The sequence below is a fragment of the Prionailurus viverrinus genome, chromosome A1 (genome assembly GCF_022837055.1).
Source record: "Prionailurus viverrinus isolate Anna chromosome A1, UM_Priviv_1.0, whole genome shotgun sequence".
NCBI classification, from domain to species: Eukaryota; Metazoa; Chordata; class Mammalia; order Carnivora; family Felidae; genus Prionailurus; species Prionailurus viverrinus.
In genome coordinates this window covers 153,733,303-153,754,275 of record NC_062561.1, presented here as the reverse complement: position 1 = coordinate 153,754,275, position 20,973 = coordinate 153,733,303, and the positions used below count along the sequence as shown (strand labels likewise).

At 36.3% G+C, this 20,973-nt stretch overlaps 1 protein-coding gene across 1 annotated transcript in view; it reads right to left on the bottom strand.

Annotated features, from left to right (window-relative positions):
* The window catches only part of ADGRV1 (adhesion G protein-coupled receptor V1), a 563,604-nt gene that overhangs the window by 472,120 nt on the left and 70,511 nt on the right, over positions 1–20,973 (bottom strand). The window contains exons 17-21 of the mRNA XM_047878513.1: positions 19,824–20,090; positions 14,367–14,493; positions 13,306–13,523; positions 11,938–12,681; positions 9,277–9,650 (exon numbers count right to left, since the gene is read on the bottom strand). Of these exons, the coding sequence (XP_047734469.1) occupies positions 9,277–9,650; positions 11,938–12,681; positions 13,306–13,523; positions 14,367–14,493; positions 19,824–20,090 (1,730 nt within the window). The remainder of the gene's footprint in view (positions 1–9,276; positions 9,651–11,937; positions 12,682–13,305; positions 13,524–14,366; positions 14,494–19,823; positions 20,091–20,973) is intronic.

The following is a 20,973-nucleotide window of genomic DNA, read 5'->3' as shown; positions in this document are numbered from 1 at the left end:
ATTCATTGATACTTCATATATGCCAGCCACTTTTCTGCATGCTATGGTACAAAATATCTATTAAAAAAAATTTATCCGACAGTCTCGGATAAATCTAAAAAGGAAGACAAACTCAAAGTTTTAGAAGTTGAACACGGACAAACCAAATGGGGAATAGAAGTGTGGGGTAGAGGGTAGAAAATGACATGAGGGAGAACATTCTAGGCATGGACATAAAAAGTAATAAAGTGGATTTTATGAAATCATTCTGAGGAGAGCACAAAGTAACAAGTGGCGAGAGCCTTGAGAAACGTCTGGTGGGGAGACAAATTTCAGGTCAAGGAGGGCATTTTCTATTATGCTCAATATTTTTTGATAGTCATATATACATATGTATACATATATATACATATATACATGTATACACATGTCTGTATGTATTTTTCACATGGAAAATATTTTTATCTAAACACTTAAGATAAATGCTTACAAATTACACAAAGTTAGATCTTTTAGAATAAAGTCTTGATGCTCTTAAATTCTCAGTCTTTTAATTGAATTTTATTTTTATGTTAGCAAGCATATATACAATTCATAGAAAAAAGAACTAAAACTAAAGGAACAGAACTCAAAATACAAGTTCTAATTTAGATGATGTCACTCTTTCATGTCAATCATGATCACCTCTGTCAGCATAAGATAGAGTTATTTTGATGCCAACACTGGGGTGGAAAGAAAAGATGTAAAATGTATTCACAAAAAGGCAATAGTCAACATAGTTATCATTGAGCATGGAAGCACCAAGAAATCCTGAGTTTCACCAACCATCAATACCTCTACTTCAAAGGGTAACAGCAACCCTAGTGCCTCATAGTAAACAAGACTAAGCATTTCTGGGACAACACTATAATTCTTTTATTTGCCTGCAGGCCCCCTGGAATGAGAAGCCCAAAACTACAGGTGATTGTTCAGCAGAGCCTCCAGTGTGACTCCTGGTGGACAGCCCCTCACCCAGACAGAGCCAGAACTTATAATCCAGCAGAATGTAAAGTATGAGAATGAGAAACACAAATTCTAGCAATTGGTGACTGGGAGTGATGGAGACAGGGCCACTCTTACTTTCTACCTCTTGTCTCCTGAGCCCATGTAGCCTAGGTACTGTGGACACTGACCAGTTATCAGCCACTGGATACATACTAGATCACCCCCACCCTACAAAATGTGGTCCTTGAGATGGCACCTTAGCTGAGTCTTTATCAGGCCATCCCATTATTGTAGTCAGCCAGCTGATTCGGGTGATGTGGTTTATAGTAAGGGCAGGGAATCCTAGGACTGTGTGCCCACTGTTACACCTCCTTCACATAAAACAAGTCCCTCTGAGGCAGGCTTCCCAGTGGACACAGCAGGCATTTTTTCAGCCTTCAGATGATGGTCTGGTAGATCTACTAAGAACATAAACTCATTAGGTAAGTATTAATTCCAATAACAATTCCAATATAATAATAATATAACTCCAACATTAATTCCAATATAATAATAATAATAATAACAACAACAACAACAACAACTCATTAGCTAAGGTAAGTATTAATTCCAGTAATTACTCACTCTGGAGTAGAACAGCCAGATTGGGATCAAGCTACCACTAAAGAGCTTATTGGAAAGCAACTACCTTTGGTCTTTGCTGCTTGCTATTTGGGCATTCAGCAGCAAGAGTTTCTAGATCCATCTTGTTAAGAGGGATCATAATGGGGTGGCTCAGTTGGTTAAGCATCTACTCTTGATTTCAGCTCAAGTCATGATCTCATGGTTCGTGGGATTGGGTCCTGGTTCATTGGATCAAGTCCTGGTTGGTGGGATCGGGCCCCACACCAGGCTCTGAACTGACAGCATGAAGCCTGCTTGGGATTGTCTGTCTCTCTCTCTCAAAATAAATAAATAAACTTAAAAAAAAATAAGAGGGAGCTCATGTTGTCAGGCACATGCATAGCCTCGATTCCTGCCATCACTCTGTTAATGGCACTGTGCTGGCAGTGAAGAGTCTAGTTGACATCCAGTGGATGCCTCATCCTAATTTCCCAGTTGTTGAGAGTGTTTTGGGAAATGTCCCCTTACACTTAGTGCCCATATCCTTTTATCTATTAACATGACTCTTCCCCAAATTTTCTTGTCTCTAGTCTTGATGAATTTAAGTCCCTGCCAGACCACTATGTCATTAGCACTGCTCAAACATGTACTTCATACCTTCAGACCATTTCTCCCTCCACATAAAATGACTAGCTAAGTGGGCTGGCTGTTTACTGCTCTGTCCTCATCCTTCAGAGCCACTCCCGAATGGAGCAACAGAGTGGTGGTAGCCCACTTTCAGCAAGCACCAATACATCAAGACACGTCAGGCTTGTGTAAAGCAGGCTTGATTTTTCCACCTCCAACAGTTAGTTACAGGCTTTACAGTAAAGGTCCAAGAGTTGACTGTTAAATAAGCTCAGTTTGAAATGTCTACATATCCAAGAGATGTGTCAAGTGAGCAGCTAGAAAAATGAGTCTGGAATTTTGAGGAGAGGCCAGGATTGACATTATAAATTTGGGAGGCAGCAACATATAAATGGTATTTAAGGCCACATACAAATGGTATATACATATAACATTATATAAATGCTACTTAAAGACTGGAAGAGATGACAAGAGAAGTAACTATAGATGTAAAGAAAAGGATCAAGTATGGTCAGTTATGCTATAACACTGGTTTTGAAATCATAAAACTGTTCCAATGCAACTGACCTATCAGAGAGCATAACGTGAATAATCCATAACCTGTTATGTGGACTTCACATTTGCTTATGTGATTTCATCTATAAGAAACATGGTGAACACAGAAAACTGTGCTGACCTGAAACAAGTCATGTGGAAACACACAAACACCCCTGAAACATCTATCAGCTGCCTCAGTGCAACACGTGTGTTGCTAGCCACACTTAACTGCATCTAATGTGGCAACTTTCCCTTGGATGTCAGATAACCCTCCTCTCACTTCACAAGAATACACAACCTGCAACTGTGTACTACTTGCTTCTTCAAGCAAACAAGGGTTTTTCCTTAGGTATACACCATATTTCTTGTGGTATATGAGTATTTCACATTTATTGTGTGAAACTTTTTTTATCGATTCCCTATCTTTCTTTTTACATGCCACTGACCAAGTTTTTGAGTAGTGTTCTCCTAACCCATCATTTCCTTAAGTTCTGTGTTTTCCTCATCCAGTTTGGCATACTGCAGTGATTTTTAGGAGCCCATCTACCACATGATGGAAGAACTGACTGCTCTGAAGGTGGGGCGCTCCAATCCTGAGGCTGGAGAGAAGGGGAAACAGAAGAGACACCCAAGTGCTCAATACGCATCTAATTTAATTCCCACCTGCCACCTAGACATTTACATCAGCATTTTCATCACAGCCACTGGTACATAAATGTGTGATGAAAAGAGTATATGGCTTTAAGGTCAAACATTCCTAAGCCTCTTCATGCTACCATTTATCAAACATCTCAGTCTCAGTGATTTCTTCTGAAAATGAATATCATAATGTCTAATGGATCTGGGTGATTAAACAAATGTCTTAGAAGGTACCTACAGGAATATATTAAGTACTAAAAAATTTTTATATTTTTTATCCTTAACAAACATACAGATACATACACAATTCCAAAAAAAATGCTACACTCCCATTTTATCAAGAAATATATATGCTTACGTATTGAAAAAAGTAAATCCCTACACATTTTGATTCCTATCACAATGGGAACACATTTGCCCCAAATTTTAACCAGAATGAACACTTTGAATGAGCTATATTAATAAGCCATTAATCCCAACATATAAATATTCAAATTTTCCCTTTTTAGCAGGAGACAAAAATGAAATAGATCCAAAGATGCACTCGGGACTCTGACATATTTCCTTACAACTACTTACTTACTAAGTCAATGAGCATTACCAGGCAGCACCCAGGACTAAGAAAGGAGCTTTTTACTTGTAGGAATCACACAGGGAAAAGCTATTTAACCATGCTTTCATTTGGTAAAGCCCTAATCAAAATCTATCAGCTACTATTTTCAGTTTTTTTTTTTTTTAGAGAAAAAGGCTATCCATATTAACAATTTATTCAATAAAGTAAACTATAAATCTCCAATTACGGAAGAAGCTTCAAATGTCAAAGGTCCATAAAAAAATCACCTCGGATGCTTGGTAAAAATCCATTTTTCATACTTATGAATTTACAGAGAAATGACACAATGTCTGAGATTTGCTTTAAAAATGACTTCAGCCCAAAACAAGGAGATGAAATTGGCCAAAGTCTGATAACTGTTGACGCTTAGGTGGTGGGTCACTGGGGTTCATTATTCTGTCTTCTCTTATTTTTATGTATGTATGAAATTTTCCATTTAAAAAGATTTTTTAAGTTCAGGGTTTTAATTCCCATCTCATCTCCCTGCCAGAGATTCTAATTCAGAAATGGAGTCCTCAAGCAGGAATTGTGCCCAGGAATACGCATTAGACATTTCTTATTAAGGTCATCATGCGCAATCCCTGGGAAATACTGAACCAGATGAAGGAATTATTAATACCAGACAATAATGAAGATATGGAGAATAAACAGTTAAAATAGTTTTTCTATTAAAATATTCCACTAACTGACTTTAGAATCAGGATACGAGCAAATGTTTAGGCCAGTATACGAGAAGCATAACATCAAGAAGTAATCATCAAAAACCACCATCGCTCAGTTTTTCACAATAAACAGCAGTAGCCACTACTATTTCCTCTTTTGAATCAGAAATGTGCTCAATCTTCAGAACTACAGAAGAGTAATTATAAAGGTTAACAACCAGAAAAGTTTTTGAAACATATTTTCCCAGAAAAAAAATAATGCACTGAGCCATAATTTGGCTTTCTGTATTGGAGTAGAAGATTAAAGCTAACACCTAATAATTACACATCCAATTAATTTTTTATTTTGTTTCACGCTTGGGTGAAGATCTATGATATCAGATTATATCAATATCACTTATATCTAAAGGAATCTATTCACATAACATATGGCAGGCACTTAAAAAGAAACAAAGTCCAAGTTAAATAATATTCTCAGTTTTACAAAGATCCTCTCAAAATATCTCTATATCTATTCTTAGGCTGAGTTCATAAATATAAAATTTAATCCAAGTATTAGTTATAAAAATAAAATAATGACACTAGGAAGTTCTATGAATCATTATGAAAAGTAATCTCATTACTTTATAATTATCTGATATACAAGACTGTAGGACATACAAAAATAGTGCCAAAATAAGGTGCAGAGAAAGTAACATTAAAGAGTACACAGAATACCAAAATACGGGTGGAAAACATGAGAATGTGGTTGCTATGCTACAGATCCAACAAAACTCAGTAATCTGTTCAGTATAGACACCACCTGGAATACAGAGAACTACTTGGCATGGCCCCATCAGGGCTCTCCACTACATACAGGTTTATTCATTCTTTCAATTACAATTTATTAAGCACCTGCTACTTAGTACAAACAAGATGGCGTACCAGGCTAGGCGGTAACAAATCACAAAATAATTATTATCTCTTTCAATATGCCAAGTATAGACTATGTCATGTTCTACATTTTTTCATTATTTAAGATGTGATTATACTTTCATTTTAACCTTCATATTATTTTATTTCATATGAATCTATGAAAATGTAAAAGCATAACATAACTCATAGAGAAGTCTTTAAAGATCGCTATTGCCTTCAACATTTTTGAAGGGAAAAGAAAAAAATTAACTTTTCAATGTCACCACAATAACACAATAGAGAAAAATCTATGGAAGTGACAGTGGTTTTTATTTCTAAAAATGAAGCAAATAGCCATAAAATTTAAACCCTGCAGACAATTCCAAGCATAGAATAAACCAGGGGTTCTCACATAATTTTGTTTCATTAATTCCTGAACACTCATAAAAATTTTTAAGAACCCCAAGGAGCTTTTAGCTTATGCTAGTGAAATCTGCTGATATTTACCATTTTACAAATTAAAATTGAAAAGAATTTAAATATTGATATAGTAACTCATTTTAAAATAGCAATAATAAACTCATTACGTGCTAACATAAGCAACATATTTTATGTGAAACAACTGTATTTTCCAAAACAAAAGAAATTAGTGACAGAGGGGCATTGTTTAAATTTTTGTAAATCTCTTTTAATGTCTAGCTTAATGGAAGACAGCTAGACTCTCATATCTCCTTTTGCAATCAATTTCTCTGTTGCTACTTGTTATTTTGGTTGAAATATATGAAAATATCCATCCTCACACAGATATGTAACTGGGAAAGGAGGAGGATTTAAACAGTCTTGGCAGAGAGTTATGGATATTCCTCCTCCACATTATACCAATTTGACAAGTGGTAGTTTCTTAGAGTTGAGCTGCAAATGTAAAATCGTACTCTAATACATTAGAACCCGTTGATCTACCTGCACTTTGAATTACAACTTCAGCAAGCAATCAATTAGTATTACTGATGATGTTAAAAATACTTCACATTACTCCTTAGGAGAAATATGAAAAGATGAAAAAAAGATGAAAAGATGAAAGAATTCTATACTTATAGTCTTAATAATTTCAGAAACGCAAATTCTATAATATTCCTGAGATTCCAATGTTCTTTTAGACTCAACACTTCCTTTTAATGTCTAAATTTTACTCTTTCCAATGTAGATATATTCTATTTCTCTCTCCTTTGGGCTTGGAGAATGTTTTCTTTTTCTTTCCAGAAGTTCTAATAGTATAGGTGTTGCGGCCTACATTGCGAAGTTCCCTCTTCTCCAATTAAAGACTTGACTGGTCCTGTTCAAATTCTGAGATTTCTATGAACAGGCAAAGCTATATAACTAAGTGGGGGCAAACCCACACCAATGCAATCTATCAGTGGGACTTGTAAGACAAGCCAGCATTGAATACTCCAGCATTGAAAACTCACTATCATAGCCCACAAAGCCAGAAAAACAATCAAAAACTATTCCTCACTTGGGGCAGCTTTTTAACATTTATGTATTTTTTTTCCAGTTTGGTTGTTTATGCAGCTAACTGAACCTAAATGTGTTTGTTGTTTGAAGTATATGCCTTTTTAGGTCTTAATTATTAGAATACATTCATAAATTCAACAAAGACGTATTAAGTACCTACTATATTCCATTCTAGGTGTTGGGAGATACAATAATGAACAATAAGACGTTATTACACTCAGGGTTCTTTCATCCGTATGGTGGAAAGGGCTAGCCAATAAATATATGAACTTATAAATAACAAAGGGAATTTAAGAGTGTAATAAATATTATAGAAAAATTAAAACTAGGTGAAGGGATGGAGAAAAACTGGTTGGGAGAAGGAAGGGGGGTCTACTTTAAATAAGAAAGTCTTCACTGAGAAAAGGTCTTAAAACTGAGATTTGAATGACTGATTCTGAAGATCTAGAATGGGAGTGTTCCAAATAGAGAGGCTACAAAGCCCTGATGCCCAGAGACTGTAATTGAAACAGGCAAGTGTGACTGAAACATACTGATCAAAGAGGAGTCTGACCAACATACTGACCAAGAAGCTAGAGCCATAGGCAGGTGCTGAGTCATAAAAGGAATTAAAGGGAAGCTGATTTTACATGGTACCCTAATGGTTCTCACGGTCTGATGGAAGCCACCTGTCTTTTTAAAAATAGAGATGGTGATATTAAAAATACAGGGGGAAAGACAAAGGTTAGAAGTCACAAGACAGATTCAAATTTCAGTTCTTCCCACTGTATCTTAGAAGAAAAAAAAGTAAAACTCATATTTATTTAGTGTTGGCAACTGCCAAGCCTTGAACCAGGTATTTGATCCTGTCTTATTTAATTCAAGTTAGGTTATTTTTTTCAGGTCCTCTAACCCTCAGTTCTTAACCTTATTGGGTGGTGAGAATAACTAATATTTGTTGCCACTGTATTATGGATTGTCAGAAAGGCATATCAAAAACTTAACATGTAAAATTCTTTAATGATTGAATATCTATTTAAAACTATTATCATTATAGGGACGCCGGGGTGGCTCAGTCCATTAAGCATCCGACTTTGGCTCAGATCATATCTCACAGTTCACAAGTTCGAGCCCTATGTAGGGCTCTGCACTGACAGCTCAGAGCCTGGAGACTGTTTCAGATTCTGTCTCTCCCTCTCTCTTTGCCCCTTCCCCACTCATGCTCTCTCTCTCTCAAAAATAAACATTTAAAAAACATTTTTAAGTATTATCATTATAGATAAACACAATTCTTTTTAAATTACAGATTTGTATGACATTTCTCCTCCTTAGTCTAAGATATTCTGGTATTTCTGGTATAGAAAAAGCCAACTATTTGAAGATCTCTTATGATTATCACCAAACTAAAGAGCTGAGAAGGGCAGTAAGACACTCCTGAGAGCTAGGCTCCCCAATCTGAGCTAAATCGGGCCTATGACCAGGAGACTGCTTTTCACCTGGTATTAATTCATGGTTTTCTTAATTGCTTCAATTTACAAAAAAGCCCTTCTAAATCTACAAGCATCAACTTGCAAAGGAAAAGACTCTTGTTACTTGGCATCCTTTCATGGGCATGGAGCTGTTGTTGTCACAGTCAACACCTGTGAAGTGGTGTCATGAGATCTCACATTACTGAACAGGAAACCAAGATGATTAGAGATCTTTGAAAACCTGGAAAGAACTGATAAGGACAGTAAAACAGCCTAATGAATTAAAGCTGGCCAAGAAGGGTGATAAGGAAGGCATTACACCCAACATGGAAGGATGTTGTAACTACTCACACATACATTTCACATGTGGAAAAAAAACCTCAAAAAATCATATTTTAATAAAGTTTCAATTACTATTATTCATAGAAGCTTTCAATATGTATTATTTCATTTACTTATGTAGTATCCAAAGAGTAGACAAAGTACATTACATGTGGAGTATTCTGGGCCTTCTGTGAAATACATTAACTTTACAGATAATTGCTCAAGTTTCATTTGTTAATTTGTTATTACTTCTAGCAGCTGCTAAAGCTTCTAATTCAAACTGTGAACTTATAAAAGGACCTTACACTTTACTCTTGCAACCACTTGTTCTAGCATACTTCTGGGCTTAGAGTAGATACTTAAGCACATTTACCAAATGAAAGAAAGTCTACCCCCAAACAAATCTACCTACAGTGAACTTTTAACTCCAAAATCCCCCAAGCGCACTACTTACCTCTGGGATACAAGTTCCTGTGAAACCAAACAAGCCATTGGCGTTGTCACTTTTTTGTATTATTAATCTTGCTGTAGTATTCTCTTCAGAAATGCGAGCTCCTCCATATACAGAGACTAGTTTAAGAATGAATAATTCCTCTCCCTCCTCTTCATTATCATCTCTTGCAGAAATAATGAATGATTTGTTAGTTTCTCCTTGTCTGAACTCCAGATATCCAGAAACAGGATGTAAATCACTCTTGGCTGGCATAGCATGAAGTTCATAAATTTCTTCAACAGTCAGTTTCCGCTCATAGGACCTCACATCCTGCATCAAACCTGTAAATCTGTCATTGCCATTCATTCCTGCCCCAATCCTCAGCATTCCAGGCCCTGAAATTAGAAATGGGTTTAAACATGACAATATCCACTACTATCCTGTACCAAATTACAAAGTGTGATTCAGAAAGTGGAACAATTTTGTTAAGAGGTTTTATTAGATAAATAAAATACATAAAGCAAATATAATCAAATGAAAGCTCTTTTCTGATATGAAAACAGAATCTAATCGCTGGGATGTAAGATATGTTACACTAAAGGATATCTTGTACATGTGTGTGTATATATGTGTGTGTATGTGTTTATGTATATGTGAGTGTATACTTATATAGACATTTCTTCCAGAAAATTTTAAAATCTCCTTGCACATCTAAGAATGGAACAATTCAATTCAGTCACAATTTTTTTAACTGTTTCTATTACTGTTGTTTGAGTAAATCAAGGCTTAATCTGTTAGAAATGCATCTTGAGTCAAATAAAGCTGTGAGAATTCAACAAAAGTTTTCACAGACCAAATAATTTTACGCCAATAATTAATGCAAAGGATATTAAAAAAAAGGTATTCCTCCCCAGGAACAATATCATATGCAAGTCTTACAGATTTTTTCATGAAAATAACAACATGAAGCTCCAATTATATTACTATGTATCAATAATCATGACTATTTCTTTAAAGCTCTCCCTTTTCGAAAATTCACTAGTTCTTATTTCTTTACTTATTCCCTCTCCAATAACTCAACTAGGATATTTATATAAGATGACAGCTTGGCAGTACTTTGGGAAAAAAGTACAAGTAATACTGTTTATAAAAATCATCAACCAAGGCAGAACCCAGGTAGTTGTTTTAGGGCAGTCACAAGTATCCAGCAATTATTATCTCAATCGCCCCTGCAGCAGTTCTGGACTAACTATATAGTAAAGAGAGTGAAATATCTACAACAGGCAAAGATATGATGAACACTAGAAACAACACTGGGCAAAAGAAGCCAGGCACTCAAGTATACACACTGCTCAATTTGATTTCCATAAAAAAAAAAAAAATAGGAGAAGCTACTCTCATGCTCTCAGAAATGGCAACAGTAGGTGGGCAGGGTGGTGAGTCAGTGACTGCAGAAGGGCTAGGGGGGTTCTGGAATGCTATTTCTTGATCTAGTTAGTTACATGGGTGCTGAAATTAATGAATTTAAAGTTTTAAAACTTCATCTATCTGTACACCATATGGAACATATACTTTTATGTATCTTAAAACACCTAACATATACTAGAGTTCATTAATATATTTTAAATATATAAATACTTTGAATTTTTTTTTCCAAATTACAAATTACAGAAACAATCTAAGTTCCTTGCAGTACGCTAAACAGAGAAAAGAAACACCAGCTCTTGATTTCCCCAATCCTTCCCACTCTCATTCTACCACCATGCCATCACCAGATGAATCAGTGGTAACAGACATATGCATATATTCACACAATCAAAAGGGGATTGATTTAATGCTACAGAATGCTGTAAGCATAATCCTTGGAGGTGAAATCAGTAGCGTGTGCATGTTGTTTCTTTTGGGCATCATTTTTTTTCTACTAGAAAAAAAATACAACCAGATACCCAATGCAAGGAGGTTCAGAAGGAAAATAGTCTAATAAGCTACAACCATATAAGCTGTGCTCTACTTTCCTACTAATTAAAAAAATAATCACATCCTAGGATGGAGGGGCTGGGAAAGAATTGGTGATTATAACGGAAATAACCAGTATTTCTCAAAGAAACAATATATAATCCAGATTGAAGACCGCAAAGCCTATTTCTTCAAAGCTCTCCACAGAATTCACCAATTTACCTACTAATATTATAAACTTCTGTAATTGCAGGGCATTTTAAAGTAATTTTTCTCTTTCAACTCCTCTTTAACCTACACCCACCACCCTTCACCTCCAGCAATTCACCAAGCAGCAGTTCCCCAAATTCAAAAGGCTGTTTCATGTTTCTATACCTCTGCTCTTTTTTCTACCTGGAATCCTCATGCCCCATCCCTCCTACTGCCTATGGGGAGATAAATATTCTGCCTTCATAATTTTTCTTTCATCCCACAATATTGAGGTGATCTGTTTATACATACACATCTCTCTCCCAGAGCCTATTTTAAGTACGTCAAGGATAAAGACTTTCCCTGATTCATTTCTGCAACACTCAGTACAGAATTTATGGTTTTGGTAGGCATAGCTTTATTACAGAAATTAAACCAATACACAAGCAGATTTTTAAATACCAGTTGGCCTTTGTAAGAAATCAAAATTTTTAAAAATTCAAAATTCAGTGTCCTAGTCATAAAGATGACACTCACCATCAATAATGGCTTCTCCTTTCAGACTCTTGATTCCTCTGGGCATCGCATTTCCATCAAGGTAGAATTCAATTATACCATCATCCAGGACAATGAGAAGATGAAGCCAAACATTTTCTTCTAAATATTTCGTGACTGTTGTCTTGGCAATATATGTAGCATTGGAACCCAAAGTTTTGTAATGAAGAGAAAGTGTCACATGGGATTCATTTGTTTGAATTTTTACCCCATAGTAGATGCTTCCATTACCATCATCCTTTGCTATAACAAATCCATTTGTATTGGCATCGGGGATTACCCAAGCTGAAAACGTAAAGTTGGCAATTGAGTTGTTCTTGGAAGGATGGTATTTTGGATGAACAGTTCCAAATGCACCCTCTACTCCACTGAAGTACAAAGCATCTGTTCCACTGTGGTGACGCCGCATGTGTGGCTGTAAATGCACAGTGCTGGGGAAAATTCCAACTAGCAAAAAATCTATCATTGGGGGCAAACCATCAGTGAACTCACTGGACAGTATTTCCCAGCCTACTCGTACATCACCAAACACACCCTGCTGCCTCAAAATGGTAAAATTGGTAATATAAGACATATCGTCTTCTGACAGGACATCTTCTGCAACTTCTCTCTCTAAGCACTCTGGATCCAAGATGAAAATTCCAAAGGGATCATCATTAAATGGAATCATTACTGTCACCTGGAGGTTGGTTCCTGCTAGTTGGCCCCCAGGACCTGGAGATCCACCTGTAATAAGATTGACTTATAATAAATAAGAAATCAGAATCTGAAGTACTTTCCAGTATGAGGTGAAGACAAAAGGAATTTGACTAGCAAACTTCTGGTTAAATAATATAGTCATTAATCAATGAACAACAATGTCACCGTATGTTTTTTACCACATTTTCAGAGGTATTTTGGCTCAGAATAATTTCATTAATAACCAAAAAATCATGAAAAGAGAATATTAACTAGAAAGTTTTAATTCCTGTGCTTAAAACCACAAGTAATGGGGAAACTGATTGTCTAAATTATTTCAATGGCACAAGACCAAGCTTTAAGCTACCATGAATCTGTACTTCTAACTTCCATTAATATTTTGTTGGAGATACTCTATTTAGTGAGGAAAGAAATCTATTTAAGTTTAAGAATGAATGTAAGTCTCCATCCATAAAACTTAGCCAAGCCAAGACCACAAAATGAATGTTAAAAATAATGCTTCTATCAAAAAGGGTATTTTTTACATTTAAAGTTGGACAATCAAGATACACTTACTTCTTCATTAATTGTATTTTTGGTACAACTCTAATTACTTATGTATAAAACATCAAATTTCAGCAATAAAATAAAAAAGGTGGAAAAACACAGCACCTGAAATGTTTACAAGCTTTAAAATATAAAATTCATTGAATTCAGGAATTTTATCTGGAAAAGCATGGAGAATTATTGGTTTGGCTTCTTCACCATCCATAAAGTTAACAATCCCTGAAGTTTCATAGAACTCCTGTCCAGGCTGCAAAGCAGAATCATTCTCAAACAGCTGCCAAGCCACAGAAACATTGCCAAAGTGTCCGCGATGCCTCAAAATCCTACGTAACAAATTAAAGAAAATGAATTCTTATGAAAAATATATAAGTAGTGAATTTAACTCCAATGATAGCTTTCTGTGTTATCTCAGCAATAGACTTTTTCTATTTACCATCTTTAATATAAACCAGCCAGCTAATCCTTAGTGAGCACCCACGATTAATCTCACGGTAAGAAAATGAGGCAGAACTTTATTTTTTTATTTTTTTATATTTTTTTTAACGTTTTATTTATTTTTGAGACAGGGAGAGACAGAGCATGAACAGGGGAGGGTCAGAGAGAGGGAGACACAGAATCTGAAACAGGCTCCAGGCTCTGAGCTGTCAGCCCAGAGCCCGACGCGGGGCTCGAACTCACGGACCGGGAGATCATGACCTGAGCCGAAGTCGGCCACTTAACCGACTGAGCCACCCAGGTGCCCCGGCAGAACTTTAAACAACAAAGAGAAGCCATCTTAAAAGTCATACTCTTCAAAGTACAAACTGAAGGGTAAATTCTAAACCCCATCGAAAAATATTTACAGAAGAACTGGCAAGAGTTCTTCAAAAGCAAAGGATGGGGTGAGGGTAGTCACATATCATTTGAAAGAAGAGTTGCAGAAGACTTTGGATAACTCAAGTCTCTCAGTCCTGATGATGGAAGCTGAGGTGAGGAGGGTACGGATAATAATTTCTGTTCACCAGCTAACGTGTTGTTTTTTGTTTTTTTTAAACAAGTGGCAACAGCATAAACAAAGCTTATCGTTCATTTTGAAATTTTGAAACATTAATAATATTTCAAATTTGTGCATACTTAAACATTTTATTTTATCCAATTATGATTTTACCTTATTCAAATATGCTTACCAAAATGCATTAGTCTTTCCTTCTTCTACTGCTTTGTCTATGGGCTCCAGAGAAAAAATGCCATTTGGGTCATCATTAGCTTCAATTATCACTGTAGCTATTCCATATTGATATACTACTGTATCACCTAAATTAAAAAAATTTAAATAACAAAGAAGTAGTTAACTTGCTATTAAATTCATATTTTAAAATTAAGGAAAAGTTTATAATGAAGTTCAAATTTCAGCAAGAATTTCCACAATGAAGGTCATAAATAAAAGAGATGCCTAGATAAGTTTAATGTGACTTGTCTTTGTGGAAATGTTTAATTACAGAAGACCTACTTCACTGAAAAACATAGAAGATACTTTTCTTCACAACAGGAATATTGCTTTAGTAGTTTAATTAGAAATCAAAAACACAGCTTTATGTAATTCAAATTTTTGAGGTATATTCTTTCTTTTCATAAAAAGTGTGAGGATTACCCCATAACATAAAAATATTCCTGTTCAGGGGCACCTGGGTGGCTCAGTCGGTTGAGCTTCTGACTTCGGCTCAGGTCATGATCTCATGGTGAGTTTGAGCCCCACGTCGGGCTCTGTGCTGACAGCTCGGAGCTTGGAGCCTGCTTCAGATTCTCTGTCTCCCTCTCTCTCTCACCCTCCCTCATTCATGCTCTCTCTGTCTCAAAAATAAGTAAACATTAAAAAAATATATTCCTGCTCATATTAATTAGAATGGTCTGAACATTTCCCTTTTTAATATTAAATTTTTTTTATTTTAGAGAGAGTGCATGAACAGGGGAAAGGAGCAGGGTGGAGGGGGGTGGAGAGAGAGGAAGAGAATCTTAAGCAGGCTCCTTGCTCAGTGAGGAGCCGATGAGGGCTCAATCCCACGACCCTGGGATCATGACCTGAGCTAAAATCAGGAGTCAGATGCTCAGAATGAGCCACCTAAGGCATCCCTTGGGCATTTCCATTTATTTATATTTATTTTTTTAATATTTATTTTTGGGAGAGACAGAGAACGAAGCCTTGGAGCAGTGGGGGAGGGGGTGGGAGGGGGAACAACACAGAATCCGAAGCAGGCTCCACACTGACAGGAGCAAAGCCAATGCAGGGTTCAAACTCACAAACTGTGAGATCATGACCTGAACCGAAGTCAGACACTCAACTGAACGAACCACCCAGGCGCCCCATGTATTTCCCTGTAAGTCTCTGTTTTCAGGAAGCAGTTTGCTTCCTGAACAAAGCAATCTTTATGGTGTTGAACTTGATTCCTCTACTCCAATTCCATCCAAAGTGTGTCAGCACTGTTATTGACAATAACATTCTCATTATTTCCCAGAGATCTAAAGCTCTTTTCTGTTCCTGCTGTTCCCAAAGCAAGCAAAATCCTCCTTATCTTTACACTTGTTACTCCTCAGGACCCGGCTCAAGCGACACATCTTCCAGGAATTCTTCCTTGAATTCCAAAGTTCCAAAGAGAAGTTCCACCATGTTCCTACAGCACTTCCCACTTTGTCAGTGTATCATAACAATCATAGCATTAATTTAGTACACACACCCACACACACATACAATTCTACTGTGAGCTCCTTGGACAAATCCTTCTCAATCAATTCCATGCCCTGAAGAGTAGAGTTCCAGTAACTGGTACACAAAAGTTATTTATGAATATTAGCTGAACTGAAAGAAATAAAACTTTTAAAATCAGATAAGGGCAACATCTAAAACTAAAATTATAGAATCAGAAATTAAATGCAGCAGACCAGCACATTAAAAAGAATTTACATCAATATACAACTGTACTCACACTTACTTTGATAATTAACCAATGGAAAGAGGGAAAAAATACTGTCTAGTAAAATAATTGTACAGAAAATGCTGACAATACAGAATAACCAAATACCTCAAAATATCGAATCATAAAAATCTAGGAAAAACAAAAATAATAAAATCTAATTTTGGCAGGATACTGATGCCATGTGCATTTGTCATACAACATATCACACGTGGTACTAAAAACTCATTCCATCCCTCCACAGGGATAACTGACAGTATTTAACAAGGGCTCTGAGCATGGCCACATCCTTTGATTCAATAACTCAATCTCGGGCCATATACTGTGAACAGTAACTATCAGGGACAAATATCCATTGCCAACACTAGGTCCTGTTAGAGATGCTACCCATCCAGCCCTCCTACCGTTGATCCCTTCAGGGCTCGATGTGTTGACATCATAAAAGAGGAGAGAAGAGTGGAAGAGAAAGAACTAAGAGGAGATGTAAAAGCACAAATTATGTCATCCAAGTCTTCATAGCTAAAGTCACTACGTCCTCAGATGCCATGACATCTGGGAAAATATTGAAAACAAATGCAGTGGTAGTATACCTCAGGCCAGTCATCCAGTGACACCGCTTCCTCTTACTTGTTCTCTCTCCAAATATCAAAATTTATTTCCCCAATGATACATTTTACAAAACAAACACAGTCATTTCCTTGCATAGTCATGTTACATTCTCTATGTAAGAGGTTTGGATGTTTTGGGGCACCTGGATGGCTCAGTCGGTTGAGCATCTGACTCTTGACTTCGGCTTAGCTCATGATCTGAGGGTTATGGTATCGAGCCCCATGTTGGGCTCTGTGCTAAGCATGGGGCCTGCTTAAGAATCTCCCTCTCTTTCTCTCTCACACTCTCTCTCTCTCTCTCTCTCCCACTCCCCCATCCCTCCCTCTGCCCTTCCCCCACTTATGTGTGCATGTGTGCTCTCTCTAAACTTAAAAAAGAATAAAAAATTAAAAACAGGTTTAGATATTTTGATCCACCATAATCATAGTGACATTTTGTTCCTGACAATAGTTGAACCCCAGTGACATTTTGACCCCAAAGATTTTGGGGATACAATAATTTTCCACAAAATGACACCAAATTAATAAATGGAATTAAGAACTTATTTCTACAGCAAACTATTAAGACCATGTCATTTCTTCATCACGACAGCAAAACTTTTTCACTTTTACATCACCAAGATTATTTTTATCTATAGCAATTTCTTTCATTTAAATTTTAGGACAATTAATCAAAATGTTTCTGGTCTACATAATACCTGATTAATAATTGTGGGGGTTTTCTGTAACTATAAAATTTATTTTGTGGACATTACTCTACAAAGTTAATTTTTTCCTAAGATAAGAATTTTTCATTTTTACTTTTTTGATTTTCTTATTAAGCTGTGTGAAAAACAAGAAGGGAAACAGGAAGAGAGACACAACTGAAGAGAGATAAAGATAGGGAAAATGACAGAGAAACACAGCATAAACAAAAAGTGATCTCTTTCTTTTCCTTTTCTTCTTTCTGAGTATTTCAGTCCAAAAGACACAAGGTAAAGCACAAGGCAGGCATTCACAGTAAGGGCAGACGGTTATGGCACAACAGTGACCGGAGGCCATCTCCACAGAAGAAAACCTTGGTGTTAGATGTTGGAACCTGAGTGGAGTGGGAAGGCATCCACACAGGGAATTGGCCTAACATAGGAAGCTAGAACCCTAGAGGGGTAAGAAAGGTAACCTCCTTGTGTAAGGAGGATAAAAGAAGCAATGGGGAAAAGTGGTTACAGAGGGAATTAATCAAATAAGTAAATATATTAATGATAACAGCTTCTAAATTTAACAGTATCAGAGAAAGAAGGGACAAATATGGAAGGAAAGAAACCTGGAAGCTTATAACAAATCATTGAAACAGAAATAGAAATATTGGTATGAACTAATGGTTTTCACATAGTTGGATACAGAATTACAGATAGACAAGTGTGTGTGTATGTATATAGAAATAGATACATAAATACATGCCTAATTTCTGTACACAAACAGGGCCGAGGAGGAACATACGCTGAGAACAAATATGCCCACCTAATGCCCAGATTCTGGTTTCTAAAAAACATCCTTCACTGAAAGAAACCAGGCTTCTTGGAGAAATGACGAATTTCAGGGTTGTCACAGGAAAAGTATAAGATGAGTTTATAACAGCTTGCTGTGCCAGGAAGTAAGAAAATGCTCACAGAATAATATGGAACATGTCAAAAAGACAAAAAAGTCATCTCAAATAGGCTACCATTAGCCAAATCTGGGAAAATCTGACCACCAAAACAAATAATGACAGTGAAATATAACCCACTGTATTAAAATAAAACCATGAGTCAATACTGATATATAGATCAGTGAAAAAAAATGAAAGTTTGGTGAGTTACAGGATATTTACTAAAGTGTGTTCCCCACAAAAATATTTATTAATTACAAAGAAAAGCCTGAAAGAAAATAAAAAATATTTATTAATTACAAAGTAGAGAAGCCTGGCAGTCACCACCTAAATTATGGTCAAAGTAAACACTGCCATCAAGGGACAAAAAACAAAATCACGTGTCAACTGAAGAGATGGTTAAGAACACAGTATAACTTCTATGAAATTCCTGTCAATGATGTAAAACCTGAACCTAGTAATGGGGAAATATCAAACAAACCCAAAATGGGTGATGTTCTACAAAATAACTGGCCTGTAATTTCTATATTATAACGGTCATAAAAGTCAAGGAAAGACTGAGGAGAACTACTCCAAATTGAAGAGATTAAAGAGACAGGACAACTAAAATCAATGCATGATTTATGAAAGGATCATTTTGCTAGAAAGGACATTATTGGGACAACTGGAGAAATCTGAATGGGGTCTGAGGCAATGACTACGTTAATGTTATATTAATGGTTATACTACATTATGGTTATATTGTGGTTATGTAAGAGAGTGTCCTTGTTTGTAGAAAAAATGCACTAATGTATTCAGGGGTGATGGAGTATCCTATCTTCAACTTATTCTCAAAAGGTTCATAAAAAACTAGCTCTTTGTACACTTAAAAGAATAAATGTAGAAACAAGCTATAGCCTCACTAATTGACTAAAGGTGATATCAGGACCCAAACAGTGGGGTCCAAACATCCTGCTTCATTTATGGTATAGAGAAGAAGAAAGAGCCTATCTTTTCCTTCTTGCAAAGTATCATTCATCATGGCTATACCTTCAGAGAATTATCAAACAGCCAGTTGTATTCAGCCATCTACAGACTGCAGCCTCCTGGCCAGTATGTCCAACACCATGCTAGAATGGCAAGGGGTTACAGATACTGATTCCCTAAGCCCTTGGGTTACTAAACAAGGCTGAGGGTAGCTTTAACTAGAAGATTTCTATTCCTTACATAGTATCACAATTTTATACATGTGCCACATTGTGAAAAAAATTAAAAATAATGCCACAGAGTATACCAGGCACATGACGATTCAACGCGTATATTCTTCATTCTTTCCCTCAAAAAAGCAATAAAAGAAACAATTCTGCTCTTGAATAGTCATAGATGACAGTTACGTACTTAATGTCATCTTGATAAAGGTACTGAAACAACAGATCCGCCATAAAAATATAATTTATTTACCTGTTGAATTAAAGAGGATTATATAAAAAGACTCATCTGTTTCTGGGATATCATCTTCATTAATGAAGACAGATATCCTCTGCTTCCTATTTCCAACCGCAAAAACGAGCGCTTCTCCCTTTTCAACAGGAACAAAGTCTCCCTCTCTTGCGGTAGCCTTCCCATCCATGGTAGCATATTGGACAGTGCAGGCAACATCCACAGATCCATTTCTGAGAACTGTAAAGTTAGCAGTCTCACCTTCCTGAACTCTCACCACACGAGGTTCTGAAATATTTATGAAGAAAAGAAGGAACATGTGAGCTTTTCTGATCCCATCTACATATCTTCAAATCACTTTGTTTCTCCCTGCCCAAACAAGAACTGTCCTCCATTGTATCTTTGCTTAAAGATTCAACTCTATTGCCAAGTCCTACATGAAGCCTCTTCTGATTACTTCTAGGTTAGTAACCTTCCCCTTGCCTTCATTCCTACAGAATCCATGGTCTTCAACTCTCAAGCTGTCAGTAAATTACATGCTGAATCCTCTGCCTACTGTTTCATATACCTCATATCCAAATTCAGATTGTAAGTTCCTTGAGAATAAGCCCAGCTATCTTACGTTCTATTTTTGCCACAGCAATTAGCAGAAGGCTGAACACAGGACTAATTCATTATGTACATGTTATCTGCATGTTAAGAATAGTCATCAATAAAATTCAAGAGCTTTAAAAGATTCCTGCAGTTATAAATTGAATGGCTTGCAAAAAAAGGCTTAAGAAAGAATTAGACACCAATTAAGCTCACAAATCAAACTAAAAAAGGTCAACTGCAGAGAACAAACCAATGGTTCCAGGAGGCAGAGTAGGAAGGTAGGGGTTGGGGATAAAATAGGTGATGGGGATTAAGGAGTGCCCTTGTCAAAATGAGCATGCGGTGTTCATCGAAGTTTTGAATTACTATATTGTATACCTGAAAGTAATATCACACTGTACGTTACCTATACTGGAATTAAAATTACAATGAAAACTAAAAACTGTCTAGAGTCCCCAAAGAGACTTCTAAAGAAAATTAAAATGCAAAAAATAGGGAATCCTTAATTTACAGATCCAATAAAGATTAGTTATTACAGTAAGTGAGCATCCATTAGGCAAATAATACCCAGACCCTG